The following is a 24,904-nucleotide window of genomic DNA, read 5'->3' as shown; positions in this document are numbered from 1 at the left end:
ATTAAACCACCCCCATTGAAAGTAAAGTCTAGATCTGCCACTGATTGAGAGGCTGTGAGTTTACTGCCTGGGTTGCTCCTTTTCTGCATATTGAGATCATTCCAGGGTTTGTGCTAATACCTCTTTCACACCAGCACCTCCAAACATGGGTTTTTGGCACATGAACGCACATAACCAGTCTTCATGAATGGTGTCAAAGGGTTCCAGGGTTGAAATACTCGGTCGAGTGACCCGGTATTTTAACCCTGCTCTTGAGCAGGGTTGAACTCGTGTTCAACCCGGCTCACTGTCCAGTGTGAACGGGAGCCGGGTCGATGTAACCCGTTTCCCGTTCACTCTTTATGGACAGGTGGTGCTTGGAGATCATGTGACCTCCATGCGCCGCCCCCGCCGCGTCACCATTGACGTCAGCAACCTGGCAATATGCCGGGCTGCTGACCGTGGTGTGAAAGGTGCCTGAGGTGGGTCGCACCCTGGGAGCTCCCGTGTCAGGCTCCTGAATGCAACCTGCCTCAGGCGGTGTGAAAGGGGTATAAGTATTTTGAAGTGAACACTACATTCTTACCCTATAAAATAGCTTCTTTACTTGCAGAGACAGATATACATGGGCTTTTCCTTGTAATAAAGTATAGCTGATGAAAAGTAAAAAATATTCATACTTACATGTGATAAAGCTTCTTATGACATCACTAAGAGGCTGTTAAAATACAAAGTGCAATTTCCAACATATTACTTTGTCAGTAAGACAACATATTGTTAAATTGTGTTAATAACAATAGAATTGTATGAATAAGCAGTCAATTTTGTTAAGATTTAGCATTGTTTTATAGAGAGACCAATCTCTGCTTTACAGTAGCAATGAAATGAAGATATGTTTTTGTGTATTTAAAGCACATGCTTTATTTAGAGTACAAGCAACTTGCTTCCAAAGTGCAGCCTAATCTGCTGCAGCACATGTCCTTAACCATAGTTCTGAGAGGTAACAAGTTCTAAATTGGTGTTCTAGCTTGTCATTACGCTTGAATTGACCCTTAATGTGCTGGAAGGGTTACAGTAGGCTTTGGTACAGACTGAAGACACAGCTTATTTACGTTCTTCACTATAAGTCAATGCCTCACCTGCCATTGTCTGTCAAACAGATTCCTTCAACCACCACCCCATATAACGTCCGGTCACGCTTAATCCTTGTGAGTTTGACTTGAACAGCTGATAGGGGGAGGTGGAGCATTTCTCTCCCCTTTGTCGCCTCAATGCCCATAGCAGCTGTCAGGAGATGGGGGCAGGTGGTGTTGCGTTAATATGGAGCATAGTTGAGTAAGGAGTTGTGATTGAATGTAAGAGGTGCAAGTCATACAGAACGTCTCACACTGCAAATAGCAAAGCTCCTGTTCCAATCCACCCCCTCTCATCCTCCATCCCTCCCTCCATGTCCCTTTCAGGCACACACATGGCCAAAGGGGTTTCTCTTCTCTGATCGAGCCACCTGTCTCCCTTACTTCCCCCTCCACCCATCCCGTACCCCTCCTCTCTCCCAGCCCAGCTGTCCCATACACATACAGATCCAGACTGCTCTGGTCTCCTCATCTCTTTGCTTCTTTTGGCAAGCGCTGACTGCAAAAGAGCCCTCCTGTGCCTTATTTATTTTTGCTCCCCACATGCTACCAGCTTTCTGCTTTTTCAGACTGGTTTGTGAAATCCCTATCTGGTAACTAGCCTTCCTGTATATCTGTAAAAGTGGACACCACGCCGAGGCTTGTTGCTCACAGAGTGGGCTCTGATAGGAACATGTTTGGCGTATACTGCATGGAATATCCGTATCCAGTTATACAGGTAAGGCCTTTCATTTGTATCATTAGCTACTGTATATTTAACTTTTAATACTTAATACACCTGCATTTTCGTTTTAACTCTCTTGACGTTTACATGATAAAAATGCCACACTTGTGTAAACATGTTCAAATCTGCTGTTTTTTTTCTTCTTCCTTTTATTTTGTATGTAGCGATCCCCTCCTCTGTAACAGAACATTGGATTAGTTGAATGTGCTCTAAAATCACGTTGTTCTCCGTTATACGGGGCCTAATTTCTGTGTAATACTATTGTCCTGTCAGTTGGCCTTATGTTATTCTTGTTACCTTTTTGTATGTGATCATTTTATACCGTACTTATACAGAAAAACAGAATGATCATATTATTTGATTTGGATCATTTTAAATATGATCTTTCTACCCGGCAAAAAATCTTGAAAGGTTCGAGACACTGATAATGATAGTATTTATTTTCTTCACCCCCTGCTTATCTGATTTAGTTTAATGTAGTGTCATAATGCTCAGTGTTAGTGTACCACCGCTCTTTTTATAAGCAAACATTATATTTAGCCTATAGTTTTTTTTACAGGGACTGATAACAGTTAACATATATTTTTAAAAAATATTTATTTTTTTACCACTCCTGATATATGCAAATGTATTCTGTATAAATAGTACATATATTGATTGATTGTAACTCCTGGGTGACAGTGACCTCCTAGTGACAAGCTTAATGGTAACCCAACCCCACAGAATTTGTTGAGGGAATGGGATACACTGCTGTATGTAGTTTGCCCTTGAATAGTGCTGCCCTCTAAGGGGGAAGGTACAATTTGATATATATTTATATATTTGGGAGCCAGCTTACCTTAATACTTGAAGGACCCTATGCAATAAAAGTGAGGTCCCTATTATTTTGAATACCGTGGGCGATATTCAATTGTTTCTCTTGCTGGCAGCCATAAGATGGTGCCTAACGGAGCTATAATAATAATAATAATAATTTTATTTATATAGCGCTCTTTCTCCAATAGGACTCAAGGCGCTTAACAGATACACAGCATAATATAGTACAGAAAAATAATGAAGTACATTTTTCATAAAATACAGAAGCATGAAGATACTAAAAGAGACACTATGGAAATGCTTGAGTAAACAGGAAAGTCTTGAGTCTACTTTTGAAGGATTCTATAGTTGGGGCCTCTCGCACTGTGCTGGGAAGTGAGTTCCATAGAGTCGGAGCCGCATGACTAAAAGCTCGACCCCCAGATGAATTACGGTAGATTCTAGGTACTGCTAAAAGTCCTTCATCTACAGATCGCAGTAATCGAGTGGGGCAGTATGGATCAGAAGCTGTTTCAGGTACCTTGGGCCTTGGTCATGTAATGCTTTGAAACTCAGTAAGCCAATCTTGAAGAGGATTCGCCATCTTACAGGCAGCCAGTGAAGGGAGTAGAGGATGGGTGTTATGTGGCTGGAACGGGGCTGGTTGGTTAACAGCCTGGCAGCTGTGTTTTGCACCAGCTGTAAGCGTTGCAATTCTTTTGCTGGTAGACCAAGGTAGAGGGCATTACAGTAGTCTAATCGAGATGATACAAATGCATGTATGACTTTTGGCATATCATCTGAGGGAATTAGGTGCTTGATTCTGGCTATGTTCCTCAGGTGAAAGAATGAGGATTTGATTGTGGCTGATATCTGATGTTTAAGTGTCAAGCCATCATCCAGGACAACGCCAAGATTCCGCACATGATCACTGGTCTGTAATTCTGAATCCCCGAGTGTAAGTCCAGTTGGTTGGCTATGCTGCAGTCTTGTCCTTTGATGTTGCGGTCGTATTATAAGGACCTCTGTTTTATCCGGGTTCAGTCGCAGCCAACTGGCGCTCATCCACTCCTGTAGTTCAGCTAGACAGCCATTCAGGGTTGCTACTGGGTTATCAGTGCCCGGAGCAAAGGACAAGTACAGTTGTGTATCATCTGCATAGCAGTGGTAGACCAGGCCATGGCGCCTGATTATTCCGCCCAATGGGAGCATGTATACTGCAAAAAGCATGGGGGATAGTATAGAACCTTGTGGGACACCACATGGCAATGGCACTGGTGGTGATGAGTATAATCCAGATGATACTCTCTGTGACCTGCCTGTGAGAAATGATTTGAACCAGTTTAGGACTGTGCCATCCAGACCACAGAAGTGTATCAGTCGCTCAATCAGAAGCCCGTGGTCCACGGTATCAAATGCTGCCGAGAGATCCAGAAGGATTAATATTGAACAGTCACCTCTGTCTTTTGCCATCAGAAGATCATTTAACACACACACCAGGGCTGTTTCAGTGCTATGTCTTCTCCTGAATCCTGATTGAAATGGATCATAAATATCATGGGTTGTCAGGCGAGTTTCCAGTTGATTTGCAACCACTTTCTCAATAACCTTTCCTAGGAAAGGAAGGTTTGATACCGGTCTGTAGTTGGACATGCAGTCGGGATCTAAATTAGGTTTTTTAAGAAGTGGTCTAACAATTGCTTCCTTTAGGGGTCCAGGAAAAATGCCTGTCTGCAAAGAGCATTGAACAATTTTTGCAAAGACAGGACCGATTATATCCGTACAACCTATTAGAAGCTTGGTTGAGGCTGGGTCCAGGCCACAGGTGGTGGGACGCAAAATCCGAGCAATTTCAGCAGTGTCCTTTACATCCACTGGGTCAAAGCTGGTCCATGAAGGCAGGTAGCTTATATTGGCAGGCTTTGTAGTTTGGCTCTCCTTTGATGGCACTGTGGATATTCCAGCCCGGATGGTGGATATTTTATCTGCAAAGAAGTTTGCAAACTCGTTGCATCTTGCTTGGGAAAGGGTCTCATCAGTCTGCAGGCATGCTGGCTTGCAAAGCATCTCCACTGTGCGGAAAAGTTGAGCTGGCCTATTGTTTGCTGCTGTGATCTCATTTGACAGGAACTGTGATTTCTTGCGAGTGATTGTCTATTCAATTGTTGTTCCGTTCGGGCGTGATCGTCTGCCAGAGCTGGCATTTCAGCTCGTAACCCCTGGAGGTGGTGAACTGAATGAGCGAAAAGTGATCTGTTTGAGAGCTGAAACAAGACTTTTTGCATCATGCCCATTAGTTTGGTTGGGTTTAGCCGCTTTACGTGGTTAAACCCAACCATTCTGGATGAGACAAGCGTGATAAAAAGAAACAATTTAATATAGTCCCTCCCCAATCTCATGTCACTTTAGACGGGAGATCGGAAGCGATAAACAATTGAATATCGCCGTCTATGTTTATATTTATAAAGGATAATAATAATATATATTTATATTGCATATCAGAACATATCTGTTTTAATATTTAAATGTATTTTTATTATAACTATTGTTTTTATAGTAAATTTGGAAACTATATCAAAATTGAGTTCTTTAATGATAAGCATGTTTGTTGCTTATCATATGTGTGTGTTTATGTATTTATATGACTGCAACCATATATATATACAGATATATATATATATATATATATATATATATATATATATATATATTATGTGTTATGAAGAGAGAAATGCAAAAGCAGTGTTATTTGTTCACTGCATTGTTTTTGTTCCTGCATATATTGCATCACACATGGTGCAAAAAAACAATGATGCGCTGTAACACATATCAACCAATTAGATGCTCAGTTGTTACTGGAAGCTGATACCTTATCTTATTGGTTGTCATAGCGTACAGCACATTGTTGCTCTTTGCAACATATTATTTGTTTCTGTTTATACTTAAAATTGTATCAATTGATACATTTTGTACCTGTATTATATGGTGCATTGTATTACAATATATGTCTTGGTACTAACTTTACTAGTTGCAACCAACACAGAAATTGCTGTAGCAAAATAACTTTCTTGTGAAACTGTGCTGGGGCTAATGGTGCATACACACAGGGCGATTTTTGCTTATTTTCTAAGCGATCTGTCTAGAAATTAAGCACAGATCGCTCCGTGTGTACACGCCATAGCGATGGCGATGCGCCTGCTCAGATATTTAGCAAATGCAGACAAGATCTAGTTAGATCGCCTAGCATGTGCATAAAGAACACTGGTTAGCACAGATCGCTCAGCATCAAGGGCGTAGCTACCATAGGTGCAGGCAGTGCAGCTGCTATGGGGCCCACCTTCCCTGTGAAAGTTGCATGTGTTATATACATTTGTCACCATTAGTAGATACATAAAGGCCCTTACAACTTTTGCATTAGGGCCTAAAATAAATCTAGTTATGCCCCTGGTCCTGATCATTGTAATGTGATATAAAATGAACTGGAAGTTATTATAATGTTACATATTGTAATATGAACTGGGGACACTGTGGCACATTATCAAGTGGACTGCATACACTATAGTGTGGTATACTATGAACTAGGGGCACTGTATGTCATAATGTGAATTGTGGGTACTGTGTAATAATAATGTGTACTGGCATAATGGGTACTGGTAGGCCTACAATGTGACATAACGTAAACTAGGGCACTACTATGGTTCATAAAATAAACTAGGGCACTACTATGGCTCAGAATATAAACTAGAGCACTATTATGGGGCATACAATTAACAGCTGCTACGGAGAGGTGTATCTCTAGAAGTACTGGGACAGGGGCCCCTTCAAAATGTTGCCATGGGGCCCCCAAAGTTCTGGCTACGCCCCTGCTCAGCATACTTCGCTGTGTGTATGGTGATGTGTGCTGAGTGATCTGTGCTAACCTAGATTGCTTAGCACACAGCACAAGTCGCTCCGTGTGTATGCCTACTTAGTAATCTGATAGTAAAAAACAAATATCCAGGGGCAATCGCAGGATTTCTGGTGGGGGGTTTCCAGATGCATGATTTTAGAGCAAATGTTGCCAGTCCAATAGGATGTATAACTAGCATGTAACAAGCTATAGCCTGCACTAAACAAAGTCCAGTTTATGTAATACAGTACTTCAGACAAATGCAGACCCAATGATCATGGTAAGCCACCAACCAGATTCTCCCACCATTTATCCTGCATGTAGTGGCCATTGGCCAGGCTGTGGGGAAGGGGGGTTTCCGGGCAACTAGACTCCCCCCACCACACACACACACACACACACACACACACACACACACACACACACACACACACACACACACACACTGCATTTGCCTATGGGTTAATTTTATTCAGTAGAGAGATTCAAGTAATGGTTTCACTTCTCACATCTCTGTATCCATTGATAGTACATGAGTTCTATTAACAAAGCTGCAATACCACCTACTGAAAAAAAAAATCCAGTAAGTCCAGGCCAGGGTAAACAGTACCTGCTCCCACCCCTATATTCACCAATGAGTGGGCTGTAGTGCACAAATATGCACTACCTGGGGAGGTAGTGTAGTGTAGGTTCTAGTGGTGTCAGTGATGTAATGCAGCATCCAGAGGAGTATGCACTGCAGTGATGTACTGCAGCATATAAAAGTGTTAATGTGGGGGACAGTGGTGCAAGTTGAAAAAAAAATCGTAGTAGTACTGTGTATGTGCACCAAAAATGGATTTTGCCACATGGGGCCGTGATACAGATATGACCCCAATAGTGCAGTGCCAGATACACATATGCCCCCAATAGTGCCAGATACACATATGCCCCCAATAGTGCCAGATACACATGTGCCCCCAGTAGTGTAGTGCCAGATGCAAATATGCCTCCAAGGTTCCAGATACACATATGCCCCCACAGTGCCAGATACACATATGCCCCCACGGTGCCAGATACACATAAGCCCCCAGTACTGTAATGCCAGATACACATATGCCCCCCAATAGTGCCAGATACACACATGCCCCCCAGTAGTGCAACTGCTGCATATCCCCCACAGTTGGGGGCATATGCACAATGTGTGCATATGCCCCCCACAGCCAAATATGCCCCCACAGTGCCAGATACACATATGCCCCCAGTAGTGCCTCCAACATATACCCCCCAGCAGTTGCTGCTGCCTGGGGCCAGCTGTGCAGTGTCACTTTCGGGGAGAGGAGAGCACAGCACGCGCCTCTTCTGCCCTCAGTCCAGTCTCCTCCTGCGGCATCCTGTATCTCAAATCATGAACTGGTCCGTAAGCCAATCAGAGCTCACGGTCTGGCAGCGGTGGCTCCTGATTGGCTGCCGGTCCGCGAGCTCTGATTGGCCCACAAACCGGCATTTGATTGTAATACATGCTGCTGCCGCCGGACTCAGAGGAAGAGAGACCGTTTCCCAGACTGACTGGGCAGGAGAGGGGCAGAAGAGGAGAGGTGCATGCTGTGCTCTCCTCTCCCCGACACAGCGGCTGCAAGGTGGCAGCCCGGCGGTGCTGGATACCGGCTGGGAATTTCTTACCGGTATGCAGTACCGCCATACTTGCAGCACTTGTGTGGGGTACACGGTTATCTAGTGTAGTGAGGTAGTTGAGGATATAAAGGGGTCAGTGATGTAGTGCAGAATATAGAGGTGTGTTAGTGCATGAATGCAGTGTGGGGACATGGTTCAGGGGCGAAGTCAGTGATGTAGAATAGCATTGAAGGGTTGTGCTGCATATATAGCAGTTTATGAAGTAGTGTAGTGCAGGGTATAGTGGATCATTGATGAAGTGCAGTGTAAGGCAGAGTCATTCCGGATGCAGTGGGCCTCCCATACCTTTGCCAGCTTTAACCTCATATTTTTGCCCCCCCCCCCTTTATACTTGCACTGGCTGCAAAGCCATTTTTCTGCCAATCATGTAATAAGATAGATGGTGCATACGTAGAATAGAGCAAAGAGAGTGATTTAGTCTTTGCTCTCTGCTGCGTCAACACTCTTTCCAATTATATGAATCTTGCAAAGATGGCCACCACACAGCCAGGGCAAGCATAGAGGGGGATGGGGGGCACACAGATACCAATGAATCTCTCCAGGGTAGAAGGTGTGCAGGACCCCTGGGCCCATGTGCCCTGCAAACCTTGCACCCATTATAGATACACCACTGAACATAGTGTATGAGGGTTCAGTATGGTAGTGTAGATAAGTAGTATGGGAATGTGAAGCAAAGCTAGATGATCTGGAAAAGATGCATTGTTAGATCAATGAGGACTTGGTTTGAGAAACAATACCTTAAAATAGGCTTGCCATACTATCCCTTTAATCTGGGATTAAGCAGGTTCTGTGGCTGGCTAAATTCAAGCCTGCATTTCACCTGGTTTTAATCAGCCACATAACCTGTTTAAATCATAGAAGTACTGGATAAAGGGGTTATTATGGTATTGTTTCTCAAAACCCAGTAATTATGGATCCCTAGCAGTGCATGTTTTCCAGATCATCTAGCTGGTGTGAGAAACAGTGCTTCAAGTCACTAATTTTTTATTTCATATTTGTTTCTGTTGGGATCATATGTGTTCTAAAATAGTGAAAAAAAATAAGATTTTACTTACCGGTAAATCTATTTCCCGTAGTCCGTAGTGGATGCTGGGGACTCCGTAAGGACCATGGGGATAGACGGGCTCCGCAGGAGACATGGGCACTTTAAGAAAGAATTTAGGTTCTGGTGTGCACTGGCTCCTCCCTCTATGCCCCTCCTCCAGACCTCAGTTAGAGAAACTGTGCCCAGAAGAGCTGACAGTACAAGGAAAGAATTTTGGTAATCCAGGGCAAGATTCATACCAGCCACACCAATCACACCGTATAACAAGTGAAAACAACCAGTTAACAGTATGATAAACAACAGAGCATCAGGTCAACCCTGATGCAACCATAACATAACCCGTATTGAAGCAATAACTATATACAAGTATTGCAGAAGAATTCCGCACTTGGGACGGGCGCCCAGCATCCACTACGGACTACGAGAAATAGATTTACCGGTAAGTAAAATCTTATTTTCTCTAACGTCCTAGTGGATGCTGGGGACTCCGTAAGGACCATGGGGATTATACCAAAGCTCCCAAACGGGCGGGAGAGTGCGGATGACTCTGCAGCACCGATTGAGCAAACACAAGGTCCTCCTCAGCCACGGTATCAAACTTGTAGAACTTTGCAAAAGTGTTTGAACCTGGCCAAGTAGCCGCACGGCAAAGCTGTAATGCCGAGGCCCCTCGGGCAGCAGCCCAAGAAGAGCCCACCTTCCTAGTGGAATGGGCCTTAACTGATTTTGGCAGCGGCAATCCAGCCACAGAATGAGCCTGCTGAATCATGTTACAGATCCAGCGAGCAATAGTTTGCTTTGAAGCAGGAGCACCAAGCTTGTTGGAAGCATACAGGATAAATAACGACTCTGTTTTCCTGACCCTAGCCATTCTGGCTACATAAACCTTCAAAGCCCTGACCACATCAAGTAACTCGGAATCCTCCAAGTCAGTAGTAGCCACAGGCACCACAATAGGTTGGTTTATATGAAAAGGTGAAACCACTTTCGGCAGAAATTGTGGACGGGTCTGCAATTCTGCTCTATCCACATGGAAAACCAGATAGGGGCTTTTATGTGACAAAGCCGCCAACTCTGACACACGCCTAGCCGAAGCCAAGGCTAAGAGCATGACCACCTTCCACGTGAGATATTTAAACTCCACCGTTTTGAGTGGTTCAAACCAGTGGGATTTCAGGAAACTCAACACCACGTTAAGATCCCAAGGTGCCACTGGAGGCACAAAAGGGGGCTGAATATGCAGCACTCCCTTTACAAACGTCTGAACTTCAGGTAGAGAAGCCAACTCTTTTTGAAAGAAAATGGATAGGGCCGAAATATGGACCTTAATGGAACCCAATTTTAGGCCCAAATTCACTCCGGACTGTAGGAAGTGAAGGAAACGGCCCAGCTGGAATTCCTCCGTAGGAGCATTCCTGGCATCACACCAAGCAACATATTTTCGCCATATACGGTGATAATGTTGAGCTGTCACGTCCTTCCTAGCCTTTATCAGCGTAGGAATGACCTCATCCGGAATGCCTTTCTCTGCTAGGATCCGGCGTTCAACCGCCATGCCGTCAAACGCAGCCGCGGTAAGTCTTGGAACAGACAGGGCCCCTGTTGCAACAAGTCCTCTCTTAGAGGAAGAGGCCACGGGTCCTCTGTGAGCATTTCTTGCAGATCTGGATACCAAGTCCTTCTTGACCAATCTGGAACAATGAGTATTGAGGAAGAGGAGGAAATACATAGACCGACTGGAACACCCACGGTGTCACCAGGGCGTCTACAGCTATCGACTGAGGGTCTCTTGACCTGGCGCAATACCTCTCTGTAGCTTTTTGTTGAGGCGGGATGCCATCATGTCCACCTGTGGCAGTTCCCACCGACTTGTAATCTGTGCGAAGACTTCCTGATGAAGTCCCCACTCTCCCGGGTGGAGGTCGTGTCTGCTGAGGAAGTCTGCTTCCCAGTTGTCCACTCCCGGGATGAACACTGCTGACAGTGCGCTTACATGATTCTCAGCCCAGCGAAGAATTCTGGTGGCTTCCGCCATCGCCACTCTGCTCCTTGTGCCGCCTTGGCGGTTTACATGAGCCACTGCGGTGATGTTGTCTGACTGAATCAGAACCGGTTGGTCACGAAGCAGGGTCTCCGCTTGACGTAGGGCGTTGTATATGGCCCTTATTTCCAGGATGTTGATGTGAAGGCAAGTCTCTTGACTTGACCACAGACCTTGGAAATTTCTTCCCTGTGTGACTGCACCCCAACCTCGGAGGCTTGCGTCCATGGTCACCAGGTCCCAGTCCTGAATGCCAAATCTGCAGCCCTCGAGAAGGTGAGCGCTCTGCAGCCACCACAGGAGTGATACCCTGGCCCTGGGGGATAGGGTGATTAACCAATGCATCTGAAGATGTGATCCAGACCACTTGTCCAGTAAGTCCCATTGAAAAGTCCTCGCATGGAACCTGCCAAAGGGAATGGCCTCGTATGATGCCACCATCTTTCCCAGGACACGAGTGCAGTGATGCACTGACACCTGTTTTGGTTTCAATAGGTTCCTGACCAGTGTCATGAGTTCCTGAGCTTTCTCCATCGGGAGATAAACCCTTTTCTGGTCTGTGTCTAGAATCATGCCCAGGAAAGGCAGACGAGTCGTAGGAACCAACTGCGACTTTGGAATATTTAGAATCCAGCCGTGTTGCCGTAACACTTCCAGAGAAAGTGCTATGCTGATCAGCAACTGCTCTCTTGATCTCGCTTTTATGAGGAGATCGTCCAAGTATGGGATAATTGTGACTCCTTGCTTCCGCAGGAGTACCATCATCTCCGCCATTACCTTGGTAAATATTCTCGGTGCCGTGGAGAGACCAAACGGCAACGTCTGAAATTGGTAATGACAATCCTGTACCACAAATCTGAGGTACGCCTGATGAGGTGGATAAATGGGGACATGAAGGTATGCATCCTTTATGTCCAGAGACACCATAAAATCCCCCCCTTCCAGGCTTGCGATGACCGCTCTGAGCGATTATATCTTGAACTTGAACCTTTTCAGGTATATGTTCAGGGATTTTAAATTCAATATGGGTCTGACCGAACCGTCCGGTTTCGGGACTACAAACATGGTCGAATAATAACCCCTTCCTTGTTGAAGGAGGGGAACCTTGACCACCACTTGTTGAAGATACAATTTGTGAATTGCAGTTAACACAAATTTCCCTCTCGTGGGAGGAAGCTGGCAGGGCCGATTTGAGGTATCGTGCGGGGGCATCTCCTCGAATTCCAGCTTGTATCCCTGAGACACAATATCTATAGCCCAGGGATCCAACTGGAAGTGAACCCACTTGTGGCTGAAATTTCGAATACGTGCCCCCACCGGGCCTAGCTGCGCTTGTGGAGCCCCAGCGTCATGCGGTGGATTTTGTAGAGGCCGGGGAGGACTTCTGTTCCTGGGAACTAGCTGTGTTGTGCAGCTTCTTTCCTCTGCCCCTGCCTCTGGCAAGAAAGGACGCACCTCGGACTTTCTTGTTTTTCTGTGATCGAAAGGACTGCATTTGATAATACGGTGCTCTCTTAGGCTGTGAGGAAACATATGGCAAAAAATTTGACTTTCCAGCAGTAGCTGTGGAGACCAGGTCCGAGAGACCCTCCCCAAACAATTCCTCACCCTTGTAAGGTAAAACCTCCATATGCCTTTTTGAGTCGGCATCACCTGTCCATTGCCGAGTCCACAGGACCCTTCTGGCAGAAATCGACATAGCATTTATTCTAGAACCCAGTAGACTAATGTCTCTTTGAGCATCTCTCATATATAGGACAGCATCTTTAATATGCCCCAGGGTCAATAATATAGTATCCTTGTCTAAGGTATCAAGTTCCTCAGACAGGGTGTCCGTCCACGCTGCTACAGCACTACACGCGATCGCCGGCCTCAGTAAGGTACCTGAATGTGTATAAATGGACTTCAGGGTACCCTCCTGTTTTCTATCTGCAGCATCTTTGAGGGTAGCCGTATCCTGTGACAGCAGGGCTACCTTCTTGGATAAGCGTGTTAAAGCTTTGTCCACCCTAGGGGAGGATTCCCAGCGTAACCTGTCCGTTGGCGGGAAAGGATACGCCATAAGAATCCTTTTGGAAATCTGCAGTTTTTTATCTGGAGATTCCCAAGCCTTTTCACATAACTCATTTAGCTCGTGTGAGGGGGGAAAGGTTACCTGTGACTTCTTTTCCCCATACATATGTACCCTCCCGTCAGGGACTGGGGTTTCCTCTGTGATGTGCAACACATCCTTAATTGCTATAATCATATAACGGATGGATTTAGCCAATTTTGGCTGTAATTTTGCATCATCGTAATCGACACTGGAGTCAGAATCCATGTCGGTATTTGTGTCAACAATTTGGGATAGTGGGTGCTTCTGAGACCCTGTCGGCCTCTGCGACATAGGATCAGGCATGGGTTGGGACCCTGACTGTCCTGAGGCTTCAGCTTTTTCTAACCTTTTATGTAAGGAATTAACATTATCATTTAAAACCTTCCACATATCCATCCAATCAGGTGTCGGCGCCGTCGGCGGAGACACCACATTCATTTGCTCCCGCTCTGCTTCCACATAGCCTTCCTCATCAGACATGTCAACACAAGCGTACCGACACACCACACACACAGGGAATGCCCTTTTTGAAGACCGTTCCCCCACAAGGCCCTTTGGAGAGACAGAGAAAGAGTATGCCAGCACACACCCCAGCGCTATAACCCAGGAATAACACAGTAACTTAATGTTAACCCAGTAGCTGCTGTTTATATTGTGTTTTTGCGCCTAATTTATGTGCCCCCCCTCTCTTTTTACCCTCTTCTACCGTGAATCTGCAGGGGAGAGCCTGGGGAGCTTCCTCTCAGAGGAGCTGTGGAGAAAAAGTGGTGCTGGTGAGTGCTGAGGAAGAAGCCCCGCCCCCTCAACTTAGCCCCGCCCCCTCATATTTAAGCTTCTGTCCCGCTTAAATATGCATTTTCTTGGCGGGGGCTCATACATATAAACAGTGCCCAACTGTATATATGTTTACTTTTGCCAAAAAGAGGTTCCAAATGTTGCCCAGGGCGCAGTCCCCCCCCCCCCCTTCACCCTGCACCCTTACAGTGACCGGAGTATGTGAGGTGTGTGGGAGCAATGGCGCACAGCTGCAGTGCTGTGCGTTACCTCAGTGAAGAACAGAGTTTTCTGCCGCCGATTTGAAGTCTTCTTGCTTCTCATACTCACCCGGCTTCTGTCTTCCGGCTCTGCGAGGGGGACGGCGGCGCGGCTCTGGGATCGGACGGCGAGGGTGAGATCCTGCGTACGATCCCTCTGGAGCTAATGGTGTCCAGTAGCCTAAGAAGCAGGACCTAGCTTCAGAGAGTAGGGCTGCTTCTCTCCCCTCTGTCCCACGATGCAGGGAGTCTGTTGCCAGCAGAGCTCCCTGAAAATAAAAAACCTAACAAAATACTTTCTCTCGGCGAACTCAGGAGAGCTCACTGAAAAGCACCCAGCTCGTCTGGGCACAGTATCAAACTGAGGTATTGAGGAGGGGCATAGAGGGAGGAGCCAGTGCACACCAGAACCTAAATTCTTTCTTAAAGTGCTTATGTCTCCTACTGAACCCGTCTATCCCCATGGTCCTTACGGAGTCCCCAGCATCCACTAGGACGTTAGAGAAATAGTAGTTTAGTCAAGTCATTTACACATTGGCTTTGCTATTTTTTTTATGTGATCTTGGGCAAATGGCGGGTGTACAATGTCTAAGGGAAAAGTGACTTTGGTAGGGTGCACATTTAATCAACAGAGATATAGGCCATAATGGAAAACCATAAAAATTTCACTTTTATTGGTATGCTTTAAAATCAGATAGAGAAATTGTTCCTGGTCACAAAAAAAATCAATTCTAGTAGAAGACTGGGTATAATTACTTGGTAATTCAGCAATAATTGCTGTCATATAGCAAAGACCGGACAAGGATAGACCTGGTAAGCGATAATGTCATGATATGCATAAGTACCTACAACACCGGTGTCTGGTCTATAGATCTACATCAAAAAGGTCTACAGTCAATAGATCAACCACTAATGGTCGACAGGGTCAAAAGGCTGACAAGTAAAAGATCAACAGGTTCAAAAGGTCGACATGGAAATGGTTGACACAAAAAAGGTAGTTAAAAAATAACGGATAAGATAATTCTAAGTGACCACTGGTGACATACATAGTAACATAGTATTTGAGGTTGAATAGAGGCAAATTGCCCATCAACCTGTTTTAACATATACGTAAAAGTAGACTGCAAACCCGTAAAAAATGAAGATAATTTTAATACAATGATGAAACTACAATTAAAACAGCCAGAGATATCATATGGGAATACAAAATATGTGAGGAGATTTAAAAAGAGGCTAAAATTTGCTAAAAAGACATTTTATAAAGTGTGCCTTTGCTGGATAAGGAATATTTTAAAAAGCTTAACTGAAGAAGATGAATTCATCAGGTGTTACCCAACGTGTTTCGTCCGGTCAGACTTCATCAAGGGGTGAGTGTGTGAGTGGGACAGTACATCTGGTTCAGACTGTAGGAAAATCTCAATGACCTAGAGTTGAAACCTTTCTTCTCTGATTCAGCAATAAACACAGTCTGGTATTTAGTAGTAATGGAGGAAGAAGTGCTAGGTATCTTGCACCCGGTGCGCTGGTGTGCAAGATCCTCCAGAATCAATCTGGGAGCATGAACGACCTTTGCAAAAATCCAGGACCTCTCCTCAGGACCATACACTTTCCAATCAATAAGATATTGGAGACGTCCATAGCACTTACAAGAGTCAAGGATCTCATTGACCTTAAATTCTTCCCCTCATTGAGTAAGTAATTTAGGAGGTCTAGGCAAGGCAACCCCGAAAACGATTGAGCACTAGCGGTTTTAAGAGAGAGATTTGAAAAGCGTTGGGTATATTCAGATAGGGTGGCAATCTCACTTTATATGCCACAGGACTTTGTCGATGGGGAAACGACCGATAAATCTGGGAGCAAATTTCTTAGATGGAACTCTAAGTCTCAAATTGCGCATTGACACCAAAACTCAGTCCCCAACTTTGAGACTCTGCACTGACTTTCACTTCCTATCTGTAAAAGTCTTATATCGGTTGGATGACTTGATTAGAGCTTCAAGTACCTGCCTCCACATGGCAGAGAATCGTTGAAGAGCTTAATCTGCAGCAGGACAAAGGTTGAAACTCCGGCACCCGAGGGTGGAAGCCGTAATTGGTGAAGAATGGAGTTGATTTGGAGGATGTATGGTTCAAATTATTGTGGGCGAACTCTGCCAATGGAACGAAATCCAGCCAGTCGTCTTGGGAGGAGGACATGAATAACCGCAAAAAAAAAGCTGAGGGGCCACTTGACACTTTCCTGTCAGTATTCGAGGGCCGCACACAAAATAGCAGCTTCCCCCACGTGCCAAAAATATAGGGACGTGGCTTCATGGGGAAGGGGTGTGGCCAAAAAATAATACAGATTCATATTAGGCTGTACAATAGTCTCCATTATTCAAATTATGCCACACAGTAGCGCCACTTACACACATTACTCCAGGTAGAGTCCCTCTTTTACACATTACAGCATGTAGAGCCCCCTTTTACACATTACGGAAGGTAGAGTCCCCTTTTACACATTACGGCAGGTAGAGTCCCTTTTTACACATTAACATTTTATTTGGGATAATCATTGCACAGCAAGCAAATTATCCAGTGTCTTATGGCCCCTGATGAAAGGTGTGACACAGTGACAGAACACGGGGGTGGAACACGGTGATGGAACACAGGGGGTGACGCGGTGACAGAACACGGTGGGGGTGACATGGTGACAGAACATTGGGGTGGGACATGGTGACAGAACACGGGGGGGTTGACACTGACAGAACACGGGGGTGGGCCACAGTGATGAAACACAGGGGGTGACACGGTGACAGAATATGGGCGGGTGACACGGTGACAGAACACGGGGGGGTGACAGAACACGGGGGTGGGACACAGTGACAGAACACGGGGGGGTTGACACTGACAGAACACGGGGATGGGCCACGGTGATGGAACACAGGGGGTGACACGGTGACAGAATATGGGCAGGTGACACGGTGACAGAACACGGGGGGGTGACAGAACACGGGTGGGTGACACAGTGACAGAACACGGGGGGTGACACGGTGACAGAACACGGGGGGGTGACACAGTGACAGAACACGGGGGGGTGACACAGTGACAGAACACGGGGGGGTGACACAGTGACAGAACACGGGAGGTGACACGGTAACAACACGGCGGGGTGACTTAGTGACAGAACACAGTGGTGACACGGTGACAGAACACGGGGGGGTGACACAGTGACAGAACGTGGGGGGGTAACACGGTGACAGAACGCCGGGGTGTGTGACATGGTGACAGAACGCAGGGGGGCTGACTCAGTGGCAGAACACGGGGGTGACACACTGACAGTACGTGAGGGTGACAGGACACGGTGACAGAACACGGGAGGTGACACGGTAACAACACGGGGGGGGGTGACTTAGTGACAGAACACGGGGGGGTGACACGGTTAAAGAATCCGGGGGGAGGGTTGGGGGTGGTACAGCGAGCGTTAAAGATCTCCCCCCTAAACTAAAAACAGTCTGACGCCACTGCCCGCACACACAAACATATACACACACACTCTCTCATATATACATATATATATATACACACACACACACACACACACACACACACACACACACACTTTCTTTCCCTCATTTTTTCCATTAACTTACTGATCTTTGTTTGGCTGGCAGTGGCAAGAAGGATGGATCTGTAGCAGTGGCTTATGTCCAGTGTAGCTCCGCCCCCTTAGGTCCCGCGTAGCCACGCCCCCTCATTTCCGCCTAGCTCCGCCCCCTTTTGTCTGATCTCTGCCTTTGTCACTGGAGACTGTGGAGGCGGAAGGAGGAGGATGAGTGTGTCAGGCGCCGTGCAGCAGCAGGGGAGACAGGCACCGGCAGCTTGGAGGTACTGCAGAGCAATGACAAGCAGCTCAGTCGGTTGGGCCGCTTGTCATTGCACACTGGTGGGAAGCAGTGGGCCAGGCAGGATCGGTTTGCGGGCCGCATCCGGCCCGCGGGCCGTATTTTGCCCACCCCTACGCTAGATCCTGGTTTACTCTCTCAGTCTGCCCATCTGTCTGAGGATGGTAAGCTGAAGAGAGATTCAGTTTAATGCTTTCGTATCCTGAAAGACTTGAGAGAGAATGGCTCTCACTCCTACCGAAGATGCATCGACTTCAACCTGAAATGGATGACTTAAGTCAGGTTGTCTGAGAAATGGTGCAGACACGAACGCCTGTTTCAGAGTTAGGAAAGCCTCCATTGCCTCTGGTGACCAGGCCGCTGGGTCTGCTCATTTCCTAGTTAACACAGTAAGGTGAGCCACAATGGAGGAGTAGTTCCTGATAAAATACCTATAGAAGTTAGTGAAGCCTAGGTAGCATTGGATGCCTATAAGCGTGGAGGGAACGGAACAATACCGGATGGCTTGCATTTAGGCCAGATGCTATGAGAGGCTTTGAGAATCACAAGGAAAGAAAGGTTCCTGGAATATAGTGCTCCAACCCTCATCCTGAGGGGAATGGTTCAACAGGTAATCACTCCATTGGGAATGTAACTTCCATCTACTGCTGTAACGGAAACAGGCCGATCAAAGCGAATTTATGGCGCTGGACCAAGTCAGAGGTGATAAAACTTTCTGCTGCCCCCGTGTTAAGTAAAGCAGTGATGTGGAGAGAGGTAGGAGGCACTTTGAGAAGTATTGTTAAAACAAAGTCCTTTTTTGGAGGTGATTCAGAGACTACTCCTAGCTTTACCTCTCCCGCGTAAGTTAGGAGCCAGAGTTTCCTGGCCGAAGATCACAGGATTTAACAAAATGGCTCGCAGAGCCACAATACATACAGAGATTCCTCGACAATGTCTCTGGAGTTCTTCATTGGTAAGCCGCGACTGATTAACGTACAAAGGTTCCTCAGCTGGAGGGAAAGACTGCCCTGGGGATGGGCCTAGCCGAACTTTGTTCACCTTTGGACTTCTCCAAGCACCGCTCTCTGTCCCATAGGTCCAGCTTATTGCATAAAGAAATAAGATCGTCAAGCCTTGTGGGACTATCCTGAATAATTAAGTAATTCTCGAGTTTATCGGAGAGACCGCTCCAGAAGGTGGCAATGAGTGCTTCATCATTCCAGTTCAACTCCGAAGAGAGAGTACGGAATTGTATCACATACAGACTGACAGAGCGGCTTCCCTGACTGAGTCTTAGGATCTCCAAGGACGCCGATGAGGTTACACATGGTTTATCAAAGATCTTGCGGAAAAAGCATAAGAAGTCAGTAATTCGAGAGAATGGGATCGGCCTTCTCCCACAGAGGTGACGCCCACTCCAATGCCTGTCCAGTCAGGAGGGAGATTATGTAGACTATCTTTGTACGGGCTGTTGGGAAGCTGGCTGTGTGCAATTCAAATTGAATTTCAAACTGGTTGAGGAACCCCCGGCTTAGCTGCGAGGTCCCATCAAACTTGCTCAGAATCGGCAGTTCTAACCATGAAACAGGAGGAACTGTAGATGCTGAAACCTGCGGAGTAGTAATCACTGTATGAAGAGAGTACAGAAGAACAAACATGCTCTGCATGAATTGAACTAACTGCAACTGTGCAGCTTCCTGCTTGCCCAAACATGCCAAGATGTCTGCTGTTTTATCCCCTCCAGACGCTTGCTCACTCATCGGATCCTTGAGGCCAGTGCTTACTGTCACAACAAGCTGAAGTTGAGAGTCCGAAGGCTGGACGATTGTTGGGGGAGTGGCTGTGGGAGCAGGGAGGAACTTGGGAGGCCGGATGAAATGCCTTCTCATATAACTTGAATCTAGGATGAGTAACTGAAGAACAGAACTTAAGGACTAGGCTACAATACTCTGGAAGGAACTGTAAAGGTCCGTACATATTAGACGATGTCTAAAATAATTTTTCAAACATCGAAACAGCGATCGGAAACATCGCGACCATCGGAACATCGCAACCATCGCGGCTTTCATTTTGAAAGCCAGGACAGCCTGCAGGTATACAGAGGTGGTCTGGGGATGGCTTGGGAGGGTTCATTTACTCTCCCCAGCAGGTGCCATTGTCTGCAGCCGCTGGAGGGGGGGGGGATCCTGCCGTGCTGACCGATCAGCAGTGATCGGTAGCACAGCAGACACAGGGGGAGAGTGCAGGGAGGCAGAGGGACCTTCCGGTCCCTCTGACAGCATCAGCGGAGGGAAGTTTATCTTCCCTGTCGCTGCTAACACTCTCTATCTGACTGGTCGCACCCTGTGCAACCAGGTCAGATAGAGCACTTGCAGGCATGGTCGCATCTGATGCGACCATGCCAGGCAAGTGGTTAAGCTGAGGGTGGGAGCGCTTTCCTTTCTTGTGATTCCTAAAGCCTCTCATAGCATCATCTTAGGGTTCCCCTGGTTACAGAAACATAACCCACAGGTCAACTGAAAGTCTATGGGAGTACTCGCTTGGGGAGAATCCTGTTTTAAAGGTTGCCTATCTTCTATGAAACCACTCCATACAATTAATTCTTCTGAACTTCCATTGGCTTATCAATCTTTCTTAGATGTCTTTAGTAATCAAGGGGCGGACACCTTCCCCCCTCTCCCCCCCCCCACATCGGAAATGGGACTGCATGATCGATTTGCTGCCTGGTAAGTCTCCACCCAGAGGGTGAATCTACCCCCTGTCTCTACCCGAGATGCAGGCCATGTCTGAGTATATTCAATAGAACCTGGATAAGGGTTTTATCATACCATCTTCCTCACCCGCTGGGGCGGGATTCTTTTTTGTAAAGGAGAAGGATGGGGTGCTGCGGACCTGTATAGATTATCGGGGTCTCAACAAAATTACCATCAAGAACCAGTACCCACTCCCCTAAATTGTTCAATTAAGTGAAGGGGCCACAGTTTTCACTAAACTGGACTTGCGAAGGGCTTACAACTTGATTTGTATTTGCTCTGGGGATGAGTGGAAGACAGCCTTTAACACTCGTGATGGGCATTATGAGTATCTGGTGATGCCCTTTGGGCTGTGTAATGCTCCAGCTGTCTTTCAAAATGATGTTAACAAACTTTTCAGAGATCTGCTCTACAAATGCCTCATGGTTTATCTGTCTGACATTTTAATATTTTCCAAAGATCTAGAATCTCATTGAGTCCAAGTCAAAGAAGTATTAACTCGCTTGAGAAATAAAGAACTAATTTGAAAGTTGGAGAAGTGTACATTTGAGGTGCCTTCTATTCCCTTCCTCAGTTACATAATTTCTGGTGTTAACTCACAGATGGATCCTGCCGAAGTCCAAGCCATGCGGGACTGGTCCATACCCTGCACTCTCAAGGGTATTCAGTGCTTCTTAGGTTTTGCCAACTTCTACAGGAAATTTATTAAGAATTACTCTTCTATTGTGGCACACATTACTGCTTTAATGAGGAAAGGAGCGAACCCATCCTGCTGGCCAGCTAAACTAGGGAAGCTTTCTCGACATTAAAACAAGCATTCATGACTGCCCCCATCCTTTATCAACCCGATTTAATTCGACCATTCATGGTCCACGGACGGGGTTGGAGTGGTATTGTCACAACTCTTTAAGGATGGGAGGATTCACATGTGTGGGTATTTCTCTCTAAGGTTTTTGCCCACTGAGTGGAACTATGCTATCAGAGAACAGGAGATGTTATCTATAAAACTTGCCTTCGAAGAGTGGAGGTATTTGCTGGAGGGAGCTCAACATCCAATTTCAGTATTTATGGATCATAAAAAATTCCTGTATCTTCAGTCGGCCCAGTGCCTTAATCCGCATCAAGCTAGGTGGGCTTTGTTCTTCACCCGCTTCAATATCAAGCTTAGCTTCAGGCTTGGTTTGCTAAACAAGAAGGCAGACACTCTTTCCCTTTCTCTATGGGCCTAATTCAGATCTGATCGCAGCATCAAATTTGTTAGCTAATGGCCAAAACCATGTGCACTGCAGGGGGGGCAGATATAACATGTGCAGAGAGAGTTAGATTTGGGTGCGCTCAGCACAAAAGCCCCAAGGGTACTCCTCCAGGACTTCTACATCCATTACCTATTCCCACTCAACCATGGACCCGCATTTCTATGGATTTCGTTACTGACTTACTGCCGTCTAAAGGACGGAATACCATTTGCCTCATAGTGGACCGGTTATCAAAAATGGCACACTTTATTCCTCTGTCGGGTGTTCCATCAGCACATCAGTTCTCTAAACCATTAATCGCGGAGATTGTTAAATTACATGGATTACCTCTAGAGATTATTTCCAATTGTGGTACACAGTTTGTCGCCAAGTTCTGGAGGTCTCTCTGTTCTTCCCTGGGTATTAAATTAAACTTCGCCTCTGCTTATCATCCTTAATTAGACGGGCAGACGGAGAAAGTGAACCAGGATTTAGAGACTTTTCTGCGGTTTTACATGTCCTCTTCCCAGGATGATTGGCTGGACTTTCTCCCGTAGGCTGAATTTGCCCACAACAACCTCTATCACACGTCTTCCAGGTCAACTCCGTTCTTCACTAATTATGGATTTCACTCGTGTCCCAGAATTTCAACCTCTGACTGTTCTTGAGGTCCCTGCCGCAGATCAAGCTCTCCGACAATGTTCTAAGATTTGGAGTCAGGTGCGTGAGGCCCTAATCAAGTCATCCAAGTGATATGAAACTTACATGGATAGAAATTGGAGGGCAGTTCCTAGTCTCAAATTGGGGTACCAAGTTTGGGTTACTACAAGCAACTTAAGACTTAGAGTTCCATCTAAAAATTTTGCTCCCAGGTTCATTGGTACTTTTCCCACTGAAAAGGTCCTGAATCCCATGGCATACCAAGTGAAGTTACCACCTTACTTAAGGGTTCCCAATGCTTTTCATGTCTCTCTTAAAGCCTTTGGTGCTCAATCATGTTCGGGCTGTCCTACCTAGACCTCCTAAAGTTTAGACTCTGCAAGGACAGGATTTTGAAATCAAGAAGATTCTTTATTCTCGCAGACATTAAGTCACCTTCAGTATCTTATAGACTGAAAAAGGTATGTCCCGGTAGAGAGATCCAAGATGTCCATGCTCCTAAATTGATGTGGATCTTTCATACCAGGAGCCCTACTAAAGTTTAGGGGTGTCCAGAGTCCACCCTTAGAAGGGAGAGGCGGTACTGTCAGGATCCAGGGTCTTACCTCCGGCGTCGGGGCCAGAGGTCTGCCCGTCCAGTTACTGGTGGTGCTGTGACAGCAGAGGACTGCTGCGGCTCGAAGTGAGTTGCGGCGGGTCTGGCGGAAGTGTCTGCCCCACCATCAGTCCGTTGTGACATTACTACTTCTGTGTGGCAGGGCACATAGTAGGTATTTGTTTACCTGCAATAATGGGATTTTATGCTACAGCTAAATGATTAAACAAGGTAATCCGGATAATATGCCAAGGTGTTGGACTGCATTGTTGAGTAACATATTTAGTGACTGCCATCAGCAGACCCACTGGCGCATTACATATCTATACCAGCTGTCCCTCATAAACACTATCAGGGTATTGTATACACTTCTGATTTTAGACAAGAGTAGTTTTATTGTATTTGCATGTATTAAATTTATATATTTTAGTTTGATGCTGCTTTTGGGATGGAATAAGGCACTACCTTTTTTTGTGTATTTGAAAATTGACAGGAAGGAGCTGATTGATTGGGACTTTATTTCTCTCCACCTTATTTCTCTTCTGTCTTTGATAAATCTAGCCTTAAAATCTTAGAGACTTGCTCTACAGTCATGGTCTGTGTGCAGTTGCACAGACAAAGCTGATGTCACAGCAACTGTAATGACTGCAGGCTCAGCTTTATTTGTGCAGAGTCTACTGCAGCGCTAAGAAGAGGGGGCACATACGGAGTGTACACCCCCCCATCTCTTAAACCACCCCGGTCCCATGAGGATACTGTTCTAAAGATGTGGGAGGAGCTTCATCTGTTTACACTGGCTTTGGGAGCAATGCTGTCTTTCTTCTTTAACAGCAGGTAAAAACTGGTGTTATAGCGAGGTTGCTTTTATAAAGAATGTGAGACACAATGGAAGAATAATAAACGTTTGTGCTGATAATATAACAGGTGGTTAGCAATATATGACATTACAGAGGGCATCTTTCATATTTAAACATTTTTATTTGTAATTCAGTGGTCTCTTCTATAATTTAAATAAATGAAAAACATGGGATTCTGGGTACTAAGCCTTGGAGAGAGCTAAAGTGGACAGAGAGAGTACCAGCCAATCAGCTCCTAACTGCCATGTTACAGGCTGTTTTTGAAACAGTTAGGAGCTGGTTGGTTCGTACTTTGGGGATAATTCAGTAAGGATAGCAATTTAGCAAATTCTGCCCATCGCTGGGCAAGGCCATGCAGCATGCTGACCGGCACCTCCCCCTCTTTGCGAAGCAGAAATTGTGATTGCCTCGTAATTTCTGCTTCATCGTAAAAATTCTTGATGCCTCCTACCGGCGCAGGAGACCCGGTGCCATTTTACCCATCGCGGCAGCTGCGGGCGATGTCACGCCGCGATCATGTCCCCAACATG

The 24,904-nt window shown here is 46.0% G+C and overlaps 1 protein-coding gene and 1 long non-coding RNA gene across 11 annotated transcripts in view; one reads left to right on the top strand and one right to left on the bottom strand.

Moving 5' to 3' along the window:
• The window catches only part of LOC134958023 (uncharacterized), a 291,797-nt gene extending 290,439 nt beyond the window's left edge, over positions 1 to 1,358 (bottom strand). Inside the window, exons 1-2 of the long non-coding RNA XR_010186835.1 lie at positions 1,119 to 1,358; positions 664 to 697 (exon numbers count right to left, since the gene is read on the bottom strand). This is a non-coding gene — a long non-coding RNA (uncharacterized LOC134958023). The remainder of the gene's footprint in view (positions 1 to 663; positions 698 to 1,118) is intronic.
• RBFOX2 (RNA binding fox-1 homolog 2) overlaps positions 1 to 24,904 on the top strand; it is a 1,097,056-nt gene that overhangs the window by 459,055 nt on the left and 613,097 nt on the right. For 8 of the 10 annotated variants that reach the window (XM_063940327.1, XM_063940329.1, XM_063940335.1 and 5 more), the window contains exon 1: positions 1,383 to 1,830. The exons of the other annotated variants lie outside the window; for them this stretch is intronic. In XM_063940327.1, coding sequence (XP_063796397.1) covers positions 1,786 to 1,830 — 45 coding nt within the window. In that variant the 5' untranslated portion in view covers positions 1,383 to 1,785. Of the gene's footprint in view, positions 1 to 1,382; positions 1,831 to 24,904 lie in introns of those variants that run through there. 10 annotated transcript variants of the gene reach the window in all.

This window comes from Pseudophryne corroboree, chromosome 9 (assembly GCF_028390025.1).
Source record: "Pseudophryne corroboree isolate aPseCor3 chromosome 9, aPseCor3.hap2, whole genome shotgun sequence".
Lineage (NCBI taxonomy): Eukaryota > Metazoa > Chordata > Amphibia > Anura > Myobatrachidae > Pseudophryne > Pseudophryne corroboree.
This window is presented reverse-complemented; position numbering and strand designations above follow the sequence as displayed.